This window comes from Nannospalax galili, unplaced genomic scaffold (assembly GCF_000622305.1).
Source record: "Nannospalax galili isolate Female #2095 unplaced genomic scaffold, S.galili_v1.0 scaffold1228, whole genome shotgun sequence".
NCBI classification, from domain to species: Eukaryota; Metazoa; Chordata; class Mammalia; order Rodentia; family Spalacidae; genus Nannospalax; species Nannospalax galili.
Genome location: NW_008358413.1, coordinates 83,908 through 100,317, shown reverse-complemented (window position 1 = coordinate 100,317; position 16,410 = coordinate 83,908). Strand labels below are relative to the sequence as shown.

The 16,410-nt window shown below is 45.9% G+C and overlaps 1 protein-coding gene across 2 annotated transcripts in view; it reads left to right on the top strand.

The window, feature by feature from the left end:
* The window catches only part of Myo5b (myosin VB), a 361,461-nt gene that overhangs the window by 338,309 nt on the left and 6,742 nt on the right, over positions 1-16,410 (top strand). For both annotated transcript variants that reach the window (XM_029557950.1, XM_029557949.1), the window contains 8 exons: positions 838-931; positions 2,748-2,891; positions 6,486-6,637; positions 8,202-8,291; positions 10,773-10,923; positions 12,250-12,535; positions 13,554-13,728; positions 15,182-15,262. In XM_029557950.1, the coding sequence (XP_029413810.1) occupies positions 838-931; positions 2,748-2,891; positions 6,486-6,637; positions 8,202-8,291; positions 10,773-10,923; positions 12,250-12,535; positions 13,554-13,728; positions 15,182-15,262 (1,173 nt within the window). The remainder of the gene's footprint in view (positions 1-837; positions 932-2,747; positions 2,892-6,485; positions 6,638-8,201; positions 8,292-10,772; positions 10,924-12,249; positions 12,536-13,553; positions 13,729-15,181; positions 15,263-16,410) is intronic.

The window sequence follows — 16,410 nt, the reverse complement described above, 5'->3', positions numbered from 1 at the left end:
GCTATCCTGGAACTCACTATGTAGACCAGGCTGGCCTTGAACTCGCAGAGATCTGCCTGCCTCTGCCTCTGCCTCCCGAGTGCTGGGATTAAAGGTGTGTGCCACCACGCCCGGCTGGCTCTGGGATTTTTACCCAGCAACACACACACACACACACACACATGAGGGGAGGGTAAGGGATGAGGTATACCCAAATTTTTGAGTTTTCAGGGTGGACTGTTTGCTCCTCTCTTCTCCATTACTCCTAGTACTGAAAGAGCAGGGCTCCTCTCCTCTCCACCTCTCCTACCACAAAGAACCACTGCCCATCTGGATCAGGATGACAATAAATAGCAAAGTCCTTCCTCAAACAGCTTGCTGTTCTGGGTCCCAATGGACTGACTTGCTTCCAGTGGCAACAGTTGTCAGGGAATGGGGCCACAGCCACTGTCCTGGTTGCTTCTGGTCCCAGGTAACCTTGCTGGTCCTTCCAGCTATGTGCCTACCTTCCCACACCTCCACCCAGAGTGCTGCCCACCTTTCCCCTGGACATCTAGGCTGGATATCCCCTGAGGATTGACATGGCAACCTAAGGAGGCCTGGGATTCCACATGGCGCCAGAGTGCCCCTATGGGAGGAATTTGGCCTGGGAGGAGTTTGCCCTGTTGTTACTGAGAGAATGAACTCTGACTCACCATCTGCTTCCTGGGCTCTGGAGCAGAGGCTGAGCCTGTGTGAGGTGGCCCTTCTGGCCCTGCCAGAGCTGGGTTCCTCATCCTCCCTGGGTTCCTTTGCTCCTGGTAAGTTTTTACCTTCTGTCCAGGGTGGGGCTCACATCTGTTTTCCTTCTGCTTTCAGGACCTTAAAGAACTGGTAGAAAAGCTGGAAAAGAATGAGAAGAAGCTAAAAAAGCAGCTGAAGATTTACATGAAGAAAGTCCAGGACTTAGAAGGTAGTGTGCATCTTGTGAGGCAGAGGTGTCCCTGGCCACACCTGTGGGACTCAGCTGCCTGCCTTTCAGCCCACTGCCTACTTTGCCAGTTTCCTGATGGCTATGCCTGCTCCAGCCATGTCATAAGAGAATGCAGCCTGCATGAGCTCACATGTTCTCAGCATGCAGAGACTCATCTTGAGCAGGTGTTTGCTACATTCTGTGAGCCAGGCTCCATCAGCTGGAGGAGTGGGATACACAGGAGGCCTGATGGTACCTGCCTTTCAAAGGCATAGAGTTGGAGGCAAGGTTTTTCTGGTGTGAAAGAACACTGTAACCCAAAGACCTAGGGCACTCACCCCATGCATGAGGTGTCAGGATTGAACTTCTGATTTAGTCTGACCCAGACGGCAGGCAGAGGTCTAAATCGCTCTTTGAACGCCCTGGGAATATTGTCTCCTATGACTGCTGCTGCAAATCTGCATGTGGCCTATAAGCACATGCCACTCTGCTTGCAACCCCCCCAGGCCCCTCATCACACAGATACCCCTGTTCATCCTTCTGCCCTCAGTTCAGAAGCCACTGCTCCCGGGTTGGCGCTATACCCAAAACTGCCCTGATGCCACAGCGTGTGGGGCAGAGCCCTGATCACAGGATGTAGAGCCAGTGCTGCTATAGGAGGTCTCCCCACACCTGTCCCTGTGCACTTCCATCTGTGGGTTTTTCATCTTCTCACCCTCAGGTTCTTGTTCTTGAAGTTTCTTGATTTCCAACACCTCCCCAAGTCCAGAAGGCTTGTCCTTCCCCTCCTGCAGTGCTTCTCTGTCTGCCCGCCCCCCCTCCCCCCCAGTCCTCATTGTGCATTCTCAGGTAACTGTGCAGCTTCCCAGGCTCTGCCTGTGTTTGCAGCACTGTCTTCTCACCTCCCCAGAGTGAAATCCCAGCTCCCACCTGGGGGTCCTCTGCATGTCTATGCACACAGAACTCCCCTCTAATCAGTCACACAGGAGGTGAACATTCCTGGCCTGGCAGCTGGTCCTGATGCATTGTAGATTGTATTTCCATGTAAACATGCAAATGCATCTCCTGAGCCAGGCTAGTGGGGCAAGATTAGGGAACTTTATATCTGTCCTGTGCTTACAACAGTATCCTGCATGTTGAAGGCACCTAAGTATGCAGACGATAAATCATTGGATTCCACTATCTTACTCCACTACGGAAAGGCCAGAATGAAGTTTGACAAGTCCTTGATACCCCCCCAGTGGCACCACCAAATTCCTCCCAGAGAATTGTGTTTGTGTGGTCTGTACTTAGTAGGTTCCCCAGCCTCATCTACATTTGGTGTGAGAAACAGTGTTTCTGGTCCACTGGCACCATCTGCTCCCCTGGAACCATCTGCTCCCCTGCCCAGCCTGCATCTCGGGGTCATGATGGCCATGCTGTGGTGCACACAGGGCTCTGAGTAAAACAGATCTGGCTAGCTATCCTCCTAGAAAGGTAGTATACTTTCCTTACAGCTTGGTATGAGGAGAGAAGCAGTTGTTAGCAGAGTAGGCTGAACGTGCTGCTGCCATCCATCCCCTTCTCAAGTTTTCTCTGGCCTAAAACCTGCACATTGCCCTTTCAGGGGTGCTCTTCCCCCTTGTCCACAGTGGACCCCAGAACTAAGTGGCAGAGTCCTCAACCCCTAGCTAGAGTAGGTTCAGGTTTCAGGAGCAGACTACATAGAATATGGGTGCTCCAGAACCCAGAGCACTGGTCCTCAGACAGGGGCCACCCTCAGGTAGCCTTCAGATACATGTGCTTACTGTGTTTCCATCATCTATTTCCCACTCAGCTACTCAGGCATTGGCTCAGAGTGACAGGCGGCAACATGAGCTCACAAGACAGGTCACGGTCCAGCGGAAAGAGAAGGACTTCCAGGGTATGCTGGAGTACCACAAGGAGGACGAGGCCCTCCTCATCCGGAACCTGGTGACAGGTCAGAACCTGCTGTGGCACCCCACCTGCTGGCTCTCACTCCACCCATTCCTATTTCCATCTCCAGTGCTCCCATCTCTCCCAGTTCTGCCTAGTCCTCTCTACCATCTCTAGCTATTCCTAATATTCACCTGCTGCTTTTCCCGGTGGATTACAGCCTTGCCTAAACTCGAGAAAGGGGGGCCTGTGTTCTGCCAGTGGTGGGTGGAATAGGGAAGATGCAGTGTGGCTCCTGTCTGTGCTTCTCCTTAGTGGCAGCTGCAGTCCTTTCCCTGGGACTCTGTGTAGGTAACTGTACTTTGGCAATAGCAGCTTAGGCTTATAGGGCACATCCTGCTGTCAGGGACTGTGCCAAAAGCCCTGCCCTTCTCACCATGTATTTCTCCCAGCATCTCTATTAGTAGGTACTATGTTACCCTCACTTCATATTGGAGAACACTAAGATCATTCTAGTTACTTCCCCAGATCACACAGGGGATAAATAGTAGATCAGGAATTCAAATGCCTTCTGTTTGTATAGAACTTTACAGTTTATTAGTCCTGTGTAATTCAGCACATATGAGTGTGGCCTCTGGAGTCAGATAACCTATGTGTAAGTTTGCCACTTTCCTTCCTAGCCATGTAGCTAAGGACTGCTGCTCTTGTGTGTGATGTGGGGAAAGATATGATACCAGTAGCACCAAGTTCTGAGGATCAGGGTCAATGATCTATGGCTCACAGTGTGGTCTCTGGACCAGCAACATCAGCAACTCCTGGCAAGGGGTTAGAAACACAGGATCCAAGCTCCCCTTTAGGCTGCCTGAAACAGGGTGATGTACATGGGATAAAGGCAGGTGGTTCATGTGCTCATTGAGGAGCACTAAGTTCATACACCTGTGATATCACAGGTCCATCACGGAAGTTCCTCAGAGCTGATCTGTGCTGTCCCCACATTTACCCCACATTTACCAGACATGTGGTAGTGTCATGGATAACCTGACTGAATCCAATATAGTCCCGAAGTTACTGAGCAACTGTGAGAGCTGCTTTGCAGAATCTTCCTCACTAGCTTGGTTCTCAGGACCGAAATACCTGCTGCTGAATTTTTACCCCCTGCAGCTATGGAGAGGGGAATATTTTCCCTATTAAGTTAGAGGGACTCCCCTTGGGGTCACTTTTCATGGATGCTCATGGGGTCTGGGTCATATTTTCAGGTTGCTTAGGCTTATGTCTGGATAGTTTCTGTGGCCAGAAGTGGGTGCTGCCTTCTGAGGTGGCATACAGGATTCTTGAGAACCACTTTCCTCTCTAACCCCAGTCTGCTTCACCAGTCTCCTCCTCCTGTCTCAGTCCCATCTGCCTTCAGCAAGCTCCCTTTTCTGCTTTGTCCAACCCAGTAGCTTCCTGTACAGCAAGGAGGACAAATATTAGAGGAGAAAGTCCTGCTGGACAAAAGGAAGACCCTTTGATAGAGTTGGAGCCTCTAAACCCATGCCATTAGCTTTCTTCTCTGTGGTACCAGTGTCCCCATCTGTAAAATGTGATAGTGAGACTGCCCTTGCCTACCCCAGCTTGTGTCATATAGCAAAGGTGAAGGAGCTGAGCAGACTGCAAAGTTTTCTCACAATGAGGAAGTCAGAAGCAGCAGCCTCTGCCAGAGCATTTAAGCTCAAGTTAGAGTAAACACTGCTCTAGAGGAAGTTATTACAGGTCAGTGAGGTCCTGTGCTGAGCACTGTGCCTAGGCCAAGAGTACAGGAAGAATGCTGTGACTTCTGTCTTGAATGGGTTGTTCTTTGGTTGTTTGCTTTGGGTGTTTTTAGTAGCCTGCCAATGACTATCTTATTTCTTTATAAAGTTACTTTGCCCTATAACTGCCCAACAGCTAAATATGACCCACGTTCATTTTAAATAGGCTGCATCTGTTAGGAACAACCCTTTACTCTGTCATGAAAGAAATATGAAGTCCACAGCATCAGAGTTAACTGAATAGGTAAACAAGACCCTATTCTACTTTAATAAGTTAATAAGCGTGAGACAAGTGGTTCCTTCCTACTTTCAATGCTTAGATGGGTCTAGGCAGTCGCCTCCTGCCTACTTACCAAGAAAAAGCACACCATCATCTGCCTTCCAGAAGAGCCATCCAAATGGATGGACTACCAATTAGAAACCTAGCACTAACTAGTTAATTCAGAGGAGAGAAGAAAGTAGAGTGATTCCCCACCCCCTAAGATGCCAATGTCTACCTGGGAAACTGAGACAAGCCTGTTCAATCACAATAAAACATTCTAAGGCAAGTCTTCTTGTCTGTAAAGCTTAAAATAAGAAGTTAGAGGTTGGAAGTGTGGATCTATAAAACATTTTTTCTGGGATAAATGTTTCTGGCATTCTAATTAGAGTCCAGAGCCAATCTACAGCCATCTGTTGAACCTAGGAAATGCCAAAATGTTAACCATGTATCCACAATATTATGGCCTGCAGTTAACACTTGACTAGAAGAATGTATTTGAGAGAATGGTGTAGCCTACATAGCAACTGAAGGCACCTGCAGCACAGCCACACCCTAACCCCATCAGTCTTGGCAGACTTGAGGATGCTGCCTACCCTAGGTAGAGAGTGGGGTGGCCTCCCCATTGGTGAGTTTCAAGCCTAGAGGGCTCATGGGGCTTGGTTTGGACAGGGTAGTAAGTGTGAAAGCAAAGGGCTGGAGTGCAGCCAGGGCTACAAGGAAACTCTGAGGACTTTCTCAGCTGTCATCTCAACCCGGCACCAGACCATCCTTCCCACTGCTGTGGGTGATTGCCATCACTCACTGCTTTAAACCTGGTTCCTTAGCTCCCTGGAACACTCTGGAATAGAAGCTGACAGCTTCTCCGAGCTTTCCAGGGGCTTTAGCAGGCCAGGGACAAGGGGCTGAGTATCAGCATGAAGTTGATAAAGAGTCACAGTCTCAGGCAGGTGGAAAAAGTTGCAAGCGAACAGCTGGAGAAAGCAACAGGTTGAGGAGAGAACAGAGTGACAGTGGCAGCTCGATCAGCTCAGTTGTGAGACTACCCAGCAAGTGCTGTCAGACCATTCATTCCCAGAATCACAGCCCCATGAACCAGAGGTTGTTCCAGCCCTTGACCAACTGTTTATTGTTGAAAACATGATTTTACTAAATTCTCCTGAGGCCAGATTTCACATTTTGGCTGCCAAAAACCAGCTGTGCCTAGTCGGAAGTGGAGGTGCCAAGGAATCGGGAATTTTCACCCCAGTGGATGAAGCCTGCTTCCAGCCACCAGCCTATTCTTGAATGAGGACCATGGCATCAGTGTGTAGCTTGTGAATCCTTTCCCTCCATGTGGTAGGATGAGGCATTAGGAGCCTGTTTCATTGTTCAATATAAGCAACTAGGAATGTACTCGAACTTTTTAACTAGTGTCTACAATTATTGGTGGCTGGGTTGGAAAAGCAAGTATCCTAGGAGGTTTCCCTCCTGTTTCTGTTCCAACTGCTGTGAAAGGTGAATTCCTGGATGAGCTGCAGGGAAATAGTACAAGTGTTTCTATTTGGAGGAAGGATTCTGACAGCCAGAGTATCACCATAGATCTAACTCTTGCTGTTGTTGCTGTTAGACCTGAAGCCCCAGATGCTGTCAGGCACTGTGCCCTGTCTGCCCGCATACATCCTCTACATGTGCATCCGGCACGCGGATTATACCAATGATGACCTCAAGGTACACTCCTTGCTGACCTCCACCATCAATGGCATTAAGAAAGTCCTGAAGGTAAGGAGCCCATGCAGAAGACTTCAGTTCCCAGTAATCTGAGAGAAGCTGGCACCTGTTGCTTCTCTTTGTCTGGTTTATGCCAATATCCTAATTATACTATCCAAGGTGCATAGCAGTCCCCAAGAGGATGCTCAGACTCAGAAATAGCAAGAAGCCCAGAACTCCAGTGTGGGCCTCCAGCCACCTCTCCGTTTATGGAAGGCATGGCAGCCCACTTCCATAGATGCTAGGGAGATGGCCACATTGAGCTTAGTTCAGGAATCCATGTACACTCCCACCTTTCCAAGGGGTTGGGTACCTGCTGCTCAGAGCGGTGGCGCAGGAAGAACCTCCACCACTCATCAGCTTACAATGTAAGGCAACCTGGGCAAGGCCAGGGCTGCTCACAGAGGTCACAGAATATCACCTGAAGGCAAAAGGCTCTTTCTGAATGGCAACTGCTTCAGTCACTACCTACCCTGTACAGGGTTAAGGCCTACCCAAGAAAGGTGGTGGTGGGGGGAGCTAGGATTAGAGAAAGATTAGCTCTCAGTGACAGTTCCAGGTGTCACTGCTCTCAAAGGCTGACTCAGTTTTCCCCTACATCCCCACTTTCAGAAGACAAGCCAGCCTCAGCAGTACTATGGCCAGACAAGTTCTGGTACAGTAAGTCTGTAGTCCCTGCTCAGAGAATACCAAACCAGCCTTCAGCTTCTGGCTGTGCACCTTGGCAGTTGCCCAGCCTTCCCTGCCACAAGCTCTGTACACAGTGTTAGCCACTCATAGCCCTGAACTCTATCCTTCACATGCTGGTCACTCTCAAATTTGTGTATCTGGCCTTGAGCTCCAGTTGACATCTAGGCCAGCCTAGGGCTTCAAATGTCACTTCCTTGGGGAAGTATTCTGTAATTGTAAGCTAAATTAGCCTGCTCTAGCCCCACAGCCCATGAATTCAGCCACCCTATTTTATTGTCACAGTTCACACTACTTCCTGAAATTTAAATAATGATGACATCTTACAAAATGGGCTCCATAAAGTCAGTGGTTGTAGTGTAGAAATTGAATGAATCATAGTTGTGTATGGGTGACTAAGCAACCTCTGTCACTTAGTTTCTTTCCACTGAGCATCTGACTTCTAGATCAGTAGGACACCAGAATACTTGACTGTCTTGTCCCCTAGTATCCCTTGTGTTGGATAGCTGGTAGTTCAGAATCTGGGTCATCCAGTCCATGCTTCAGACTAGACTAGAGCCCGGAGCTGTTGGGGATGAACTTCAATCTGTGCCACCTGCCTTCACCTTCTTAAGCTATGGGGAACAGCCTGTTGTTCCTATGTGTCCCTGTGCATGCATCACTGATCAGGGGACCATGGAATGATTTTATATATACCATCTCAGGTAATGAAGGAACAGCAACACAGCCTCTCACAAGGGGTATTCTCTCTGTGACTGGCAAGTGGATTGGCTATCAGTAGGTCTGCTCGGGAATACTGGGTAAGATGGGAAGCCTGGAAAATGAGGCACCAAGTGAGAATGTCACCCACTGCAAAACACTCAGTGTCAGGGGTGCATTTTCTCCACAGAAGCACAATGACGACTTTGAGATGACATCGTTCTGGTTATCCAATACCTGCCGCCTCCTTCATTGTTTGAAGCAGTACAGTGGGGATGAGGTAAGTGAGATAGAAGTACCCAGAAGTGGGCCCCACTTTGTCCATTTACAGTTCAGGTGTGGCTGGGTCGGGGTACAGGAGACCTGAGCTTCAAGTCTTTCTGACATCCAGTGCCAGGAAGTCCCTTGGCTTCTCCAGGGGTCCTGTGTCTGTACATATCTGAAGCTATCCTAGAGAAGGCAAGAAAGCTGTTGTCTAATGTACCATGCTGTCTCCTAAGCCAACTGGTTAGTCTGTCCATTCCAGGATATAAGTGGCCACAAGAAGAGAGGTATCAACTGTCAGAACTGTATAGGAACAAACGAACCCTGAGACCCAACTTCATACTTCACCTAATTTGATTTGTTGACCTGAGACCCAACTGACACTAGCATTTTATGTTCTACCCTGGACCTCTTAAATACAGCCCTATCTGGAACTCAGCATAGACGGGATGACCTTCTTTCATGCCTTGCCTTCAGCCCCAAGACCTAGGAACATACATGTACTTTATCTCCAGTTTCCCCAGTGAGAATCTCACTGGTTCCAGGCCTGCCCCCTCCCATATCCCCACAAGTAACTTTACCTTGTCCTTTCTTTCACATATCTCACCCTACCTGGAGCCAAGATGTAGCAAAACTGAAAATAGTGCAACAATACTGAAAATTTTATTCCATCTTTTGAGCCAAAACACATTTTGACACGCCTCTCCCTGAGGCAATAAAAGGATCTGCCTCCCCAGCCATTTTAGGAATGTAGCTTGACCCACCTCCCTCCCAAGAATCAGAATTTCAGTGTGGGTACCTGCCTTTACTATGAGGAGGCATAAAGGTAGAAGAAATGCCCTTTCCTTCAAACCAGATGCTTCTATCCTCAACAAAAAAATATATAAGCTCTTCACATAGAACATTTAATGTTATTTCATCAAGGTTCATTACCTTATCCTGAGTCTTAGTTTCCTTTCCTGTTGCTGTGACAAAATATCCTAACAAAAACAACTTACGGGAGAAAGTTTATTGGCTCACAATTCCAGGTCACAAGTCCGTCATTGCAGGAAGTCAAGGTGAAGGGACCCTGAAGCAGCTGGTCACATCACATCCACAGTAGAGAAGCAGAGAGCCAGGGATACATGCATGCGTGCTGCTCAAGCTCCTCTTTTCATTCAGTACAGGGTTCAGCCCATGAAACTGGAGCCACCCACATTCAGGGTGGGTCTTACTACAATTAACCCAGATTTAAAAAATCCCCCACAGGCATGCGCAGAGGCCTATCTCCCAGTGATTCTACATTTTTGTCAAGTTGACAGCATTAACCAGTGTTTCCTGTATTCTAATAGAGCTTTATATAAGGAGCTCAGACTAAGGACTCCGTGACCTTAGGCTGCTCCACGTGCTTATATTCTCAGGGATAAGAACCACAGTACAGCTGGGCCTGTATAGTCTAAATAACAAGGGAGAATGAAAGACTGTGTCTCTGAGCAATCACAGTCGCTCCCTCATCTGCCTACTTTTGTTTTATTAAAATTGCTTTTAATTTGGCATAGGGCAAGAGGTTGTGCTGGGGTTGGCTGCTGTTTTGAAATTATTGATCCTTCTTGGCTGCTCTTGATATTCCTTAGCCTAAATAAAAAGGACATTGGAGCTGGATTCAGAGGCATTTGTCTATAATCCCAGCAATTGGAAAGCTGAAGCAGGAGGAGCTTGTGTAAGTTTGAGGCCACCCTGGATTTCATAGCAAGACCCTGTCTCAGAACACAGATAAAAGTAAAAAGACAGGATCTGATGGTCTCTTCTGTCCTCTGCGGGCATTGCACAACACGGGTGCACTAACACACATGCAGGCCCGTCTGTAAGTCCAGTTCCAGGGGATCCAAAGCCCTCTTCTGACATTGTGGGCATTGCACAAGGGTGCACCTGCCTACATGTAGGTATTATACTCATACACATAAAATAAAAAATAATAATAATAAATAAAATATTTTTAAAAAGTGAAAAGACGTGACAGTCCTTCTGACATTAGTGCTTACATGTCCATCTTACTGCACAAAGCTGAGAGGCCAGCACTATTGCTGCCATTTCAGTTCATCTATGAACTCATGCGCAGTGACAGAATCCATATGAAATGTCTCATGCAAGTAGAATCAGGCCCATGTCATACTCCTATAGGGCCTCCATATACGCTCAGGACAACAGTCAGAAAGCTGGATTCCTCTTTTTCCATCTCTTTTTCCTGACTCTTATTGCTTTACAGATATTGGTTGGTTTTGAGGATCTAGACTAAATGATTTAGGCCTTTTAAATTACACAGTTCTGACTCCTCTGTCATGGGGAGTTTTTTACTACCTTCAAGGGCCATCCAAAGGCCTCAAGAACATCATATACATTGGGAGGGCCTGAGTAGGGCCCCTACAAATAGGAGATTGTTAAAGTGCCCCAAGCTCCAGACATTGTGTGGAGCCCAGAAGACCTCAGATCCTCAGTAATGTACACTCCTCCTCTGCAGGGCTTCATGACGCAGAATACCGCAAAGCAGAATGAACACTGTCTCAAGAACTTTGACCTCACCGAATACCGTCAGGTGCTAAGTGACCTCTCCATTCAGATCTATCAGCAGCTCATTAAAATCGCTGAGGGCTTGTTGCAGCCTATGATAGGTAAGCTGGCACTGAAGGTCTCCCACACACATCTTGGGATCTGGAAGCAGGAGTGGCTGTGGTAAGCTCTTCCTGCCCTTGGGAATCAGATGTATCAGCCATGGCCTCCACAAAGCCAGGGCCATCCTGTGAAAGGCCCAAGGAGGTGCACACAACATGCCTGAGATGTGAGAAACTTTCAGCAACACACTATAAAAATGCATAATGCTAGCTAGCATAGCAAGGTGATCTCTCCTTGATCTCTTTTTCTGTAACATGTTATTTTTCCACAACAGATGAATTTCAGTAAATAATGTAAAGATATAAATGCACATACATTAAAAACAATACCCTCTTGCCAGTGATGCCCCTCATTCATTAAAGAGTTATGTTTATGCTCATGAAGAACCCAGCAGGAAGCACTCGGGCAATTATACTTAGTCAATTTGCACAAAGCAGTGAGCACACTTGAGTGCTGAGCATGAAGTCAGCATTGAAAAACAGGGGTTTTCTAAGTTAACAGAAAAGCAACATCTGTGTTTTACTCACAGCTGAGGCTGAGGAAGAAATTGAACCTGGACCTGCATGTAATGCCTTCTCTAGGTTCTCACAACATGAATGTCTTATGAGTGGATTCCAAGGACCAATCCAGAAGGCTAGCTCTTGGGATCAAGTTCACACCAAATCCTCCCTCATATCCGGTCTTCTCTTAAGCCGCCATACAGAAGAAGAACTGACATAGCAAAACAACAAAGGGGAGATATTCCAGAACTCAGAGTAATATGATGGTTGAAAGGACCATGCAGGAGTCAGTCAGACCTGGGTTCAGAGCCTAGTGCTGCCACTTCCTAGCAGCATTCCTGTAGGCAAATGATTTAGCCTCTTTGTGCCTCAATTGCCTCATTGGTAAAATGAGCAGTGTCTCATAGGGCTGCTGGATGGTTAAAAGAGACAGTGAACATAAAGCTCCTGTACACAGATAAATGCTGCTTAGTAAAGATGTCAGACCAACTAACCTCATAGTAAATTATACCGTCAGCGGCTGGGCCAGGACTCTACTTGAGCTGATTCAATTCTTAAACTCTAGACTCTTGACAGACATAATACAACTATGAAAACTTGGCATGCATCTATTATCTTTGTCCTGTCACCAATAAATTTATGTGAAAATTTGCTCCATAGATGTTTTGTTAGATATGGAGACCTGACATATTAGAAATTCTTTGCCAGATGTATGTGGTTCCTACATGTGCTGTATACTTCTGGATGGTTTCATTGATCTGAGTGGCCCACAACAGCTTGTTTAGGGAAAACATGCAATCTTCTCTAACCATGCTTTCCTTTCAGTCTCTGCCATGTTGGAAAATGAGAGTATCCAGGGGCTGTCTGGTGTGAAGCCAACCGGCTACCGGAAGCGCTCTTCCAGCATGGTGGATGGGGAGAACTCATACTGCCTGGAGGCCATCATCCGCCAGATGAACTCCTTTCATACGATCATGTGTGACCAGGGCCTAGATCCTGAGATTATCCTTCAGGTGTTCAAACAACTCTTCTACATGATCAATGCTGTGACTCTTAACAACCTCCTACTGCGGAAGGATGTCTGCTCATGGAGCACGGGCATGCAACTCAGGTGAGAGAGGAACCTCACTCCAACACATGGAGTCCATGGCCCCCAACACTAGCTAGGGTCAGAATACAAGACAGTTGCCTGTAAAGTGAGATCCACATCCAACTGATATAGCTCATTACAGTCAGCATGTGACTCAAATCCATCACCTTTTTATTGGTCAGTGTAATTCACCCAACTGAAACGGTAACCTAGTAAACAAATTAGTACAGAGCTTAAAGATGTTAACATACACAGATTCAAAGATTAAATGCAATGTGACTAAGTCAGTGAGAGAAATGGATTTTGAGTTACCAATACTCTGAAGTATAAATATGTTTGGGTATGTTAAATATAAATTTTTAATTCAGTGTGTTTAATGACTCCCTCGCCCTGTTAATTTATATAGACACATTCATTTTTCTTTCATTCATCAGCCAGTCTTCACTCAATATATGGTTACTGAATGCTAAACACTTTCAAGATTTTTTTTTAAACATGTATATGTGCAGGCCAGAAGACATGTCAGGTATCTCACTGAGTAGGCTGGGCTGGCTGGACAATAAGGCCCAGGAATCCACCTGTCTCTGCTTCCCCAGCGCTGGAATGCAGGTGGCACACACAAAAAGCATAGCTTTTTTGTGTGTGTGTGTGTGTGTGTGTGTGTGTGTGTGTGTTTGAAACAGGGTCTCCCTATAGCTCCAGCTGGCCTGGAACTCACTATGTAGATCAGGTTGGCCTTCAACTCAACAGTAATCCACCTGCCTCTGCCTCCCAAGTGCTGGGATTACAGGCATGCACCACCATGCCTGGCATCCAGCTTTTTTTAAAACATGGGTTCTGAAGCTCAGACTCAGGTCTTCATGCTTGCAAGACAAGCATTTTACCAGCTGTGCTATCCCCATACCCTACTTTGCAAGCTTTTAGCCATATGAAATGATTAAGATGAGGGTAGCGGTGGCACCTCACCTGCAAATCCCAGCAGATATCCTCATCCCGTGAATTAGGGCTTAACACAGCTCACTTTTTACCTGTGACTAAGGTACAATATAAGTCAACTTGAAGAGTGGCTTCGGGGAAGAAACCTTCAACAGAGCGGAGGAGTTCAGACTATGGAACCTCTGATCCAGGCAGCCCAGCTCCTGCAGTTGAAGAAGAAAACCCAGGAGGATGCCGAGGCCATCTGCTCTCTGTGTACCTCCCTCAGCACCCAGCAGGTACAGCCATTCGAGGCCCCACTGGCCCTCCCAGTCTGTTGTCACCTGTAGTATTTTAGTGCTGTGCTCCCAGCCTCGATGGCACAATTCTGGATTTGCAACTGATGAGATGTTCCTGATGAATCAGAAAGCACCGTGGTCTATAAAATCAGATGCCATTTTCCCATAACTCTTCAATTCTCCTTACTCTGTCACAAGATAAGCCTACAAACCTTAGCTAATAATTTTTAAAATTACATTTATTTATGTGTCTGCATGCGCACACGCCATGATACATGTAAGCATGTGTGGCGGTCAGAGGACAACTTTCCAGAGTTGGTTCTCTCCTTCTACCACCTGGGTCCTGGGGACTGACCTCTGCTCACTAGACTTGGTACTAAGCACTTTTACCCACTGAGTCATCTCACTGGCTCCATGTAACAACTTTTTAAAACAATGAATTCTGGAAATTTAATTTTTTTTTTGAAATTGTTAGCATTAGGTTCTATTTGCTTTGTTTATAATTATATTTTCTTCACAACTGAAGTTTTAATGACCATATTTTAATTTGTAATTCCAATTGCATCATTTTAATGAAGTCCTTAAAAATCTAGAAGTACTTAAGTATTCATTCCTCTCCAAAATTATACTTACACTATAATTTGGTTAGAGTCATGTTACTAGTCTTTAAAGGATAAATCTCTTGGCTTTGATCATGGCTACTTGGAAATGGGCCACAGAAACCAGCAAAAGGAAACCAGACTCTCCCAATCAAATGCATCCTCTTCCCATCCAACACCTAAAAGCAGCCAACTCCAAACTCAGAGCAGCAAATTGAACATACTTTTCTTACCTCCTCTACTGTCTACTAAAAATGAGCTAGCAAATTCATGAGAAAACTGCCTTCTTTTGCAAAGTTACTGGCGGTTTTCCATCCCCCACACAACCCCATTTAAATATGTTTTACTTTGGTGAGTTTATTTCTTGAATGCAGCTGGCCTTACACATGGGCAAGATACTTCCACCAAATAATTACTAGGTAGACAAAAAAAACTGCCCTGTTTAAGAGGAAAAATCTTACTTGGAAATGAATTTTCTTAAGGAAAAGGTATAAGGGTACTTAGGTAGTTAAGTAGGGTAGTATGATAAAATCCCCAGTAGTCTTTGGAAGAAACCTTTAAGTTACCAGCAGAAAAGAGGCTGGGGGTTCCATGAAACCGTTTTCTGAACTTCTTACTCTGTACAAGTCATGAAGCACAGGGTCGGGGTGGGCTTCCAGGACATGGATACAGTACAGGAGCTCAAGTCCAAAGGAGCTGCCATGCATGAAAACTCCCAGCCTGTGTCACATGCCTTGTGGGGCCAGCTTGAAGAAGGTTACACTCTTGTATAATACCACTGTCATAGAGTTAAAATGCAAAGATTGCCTTGTGTTTGTTTAGCTCTGTGCTAAACTTTGTTTTTATTCCAACAGATTGTCAAAATTTTAAACCTTTATACTCCCTTGAATGAATTTGAAGAACGGGTAACAGTATCCTTCATACGAACAATCCAGGTGAGTTTTCCAATATTAATCAGTTTTATAAATTCCTAGTCAAACACTATAAAAGACATTAAAAATGTTGGTTTTAACTTCTTTGTTAATACTGATTACACTTTGTACTAGAAGACCTTACATATTTAGGCTTTTTACTTAAATAAACATGAACCTTATTCATAAATAACATTACACACACACAGAGCGCTGGACTTTATCTTTGCCTCTTAGCTCTTGGACAGGAGTGTTTCATTTGCCAGGAACATCTTACTGAGTTAAGGCACCAAATGGAATTAACAAAAAAGCTGAAAATTAGCTCCATCCACACACAAATAGACTGAAGAAACTAAGGATATAAGTCAAACTCAAACTTTGTTTCTGAGACTTACAATATTTGCCTTTAAGAATATTCTTGGAAGGAAACATCAGGCAGATGAGTATTTAGATGTATATTAAGATGTGAAGTTTTAATAAAACATGAGCTTCCTTAAGCTCGGCCCAAGGAGGTTTGGACTGAGTGTGTGTGGCCTTTGAGAATGCCAGTTACTGACAGTATTCAAATCATGACTCTGAAAAACGGGACACATTTCTGCAGTTACACGTGGGGAATACTTTGGAGGGACACAGTACTTTGACTAGTGAAGTGATGCCAGCATGAAACAAGGATGGGGGGAATGGCGGGAAGCAATCAGAGGAGGAGAATCTGGGGGGAAATGGAGCTAAAATAGGTGTTAAAGAACTTTGAGAAAGTGGGTTTTGAACTGTTCTTTGAAAATGCTTAGGATTTTATTTAGAGATTTCAAAGAGCTTTAGAGATTTAGAAAAAAGTGCCCTATATCTGAAAAAAATCTGTGCAAAAGAGTAAGTGAACTTTAGCCTGATGTTTGAGTACAGATGAAGCCAGAGATCAAGGATCAGATGCCAAGTCAAACTAAAGGTAGACAGCTGTCTCAAGGGCATAGGGAAATGCCAAGGGCTATTATATACGCAGTCCCCCAACACAACAGAGGTATCAAAGTGCAGGGGAGGTGCTGATTGGCAGTGGAGGTTAGGATGAGGATAGAGCCAGCTCCTGAAAGGAGAAGGAACTGGGTGACAGAAGAGGAGACACAAGTTACCTTACCCTGACCCATTAAGGATTTTCACGGAGAGCTAAAACGTGACTT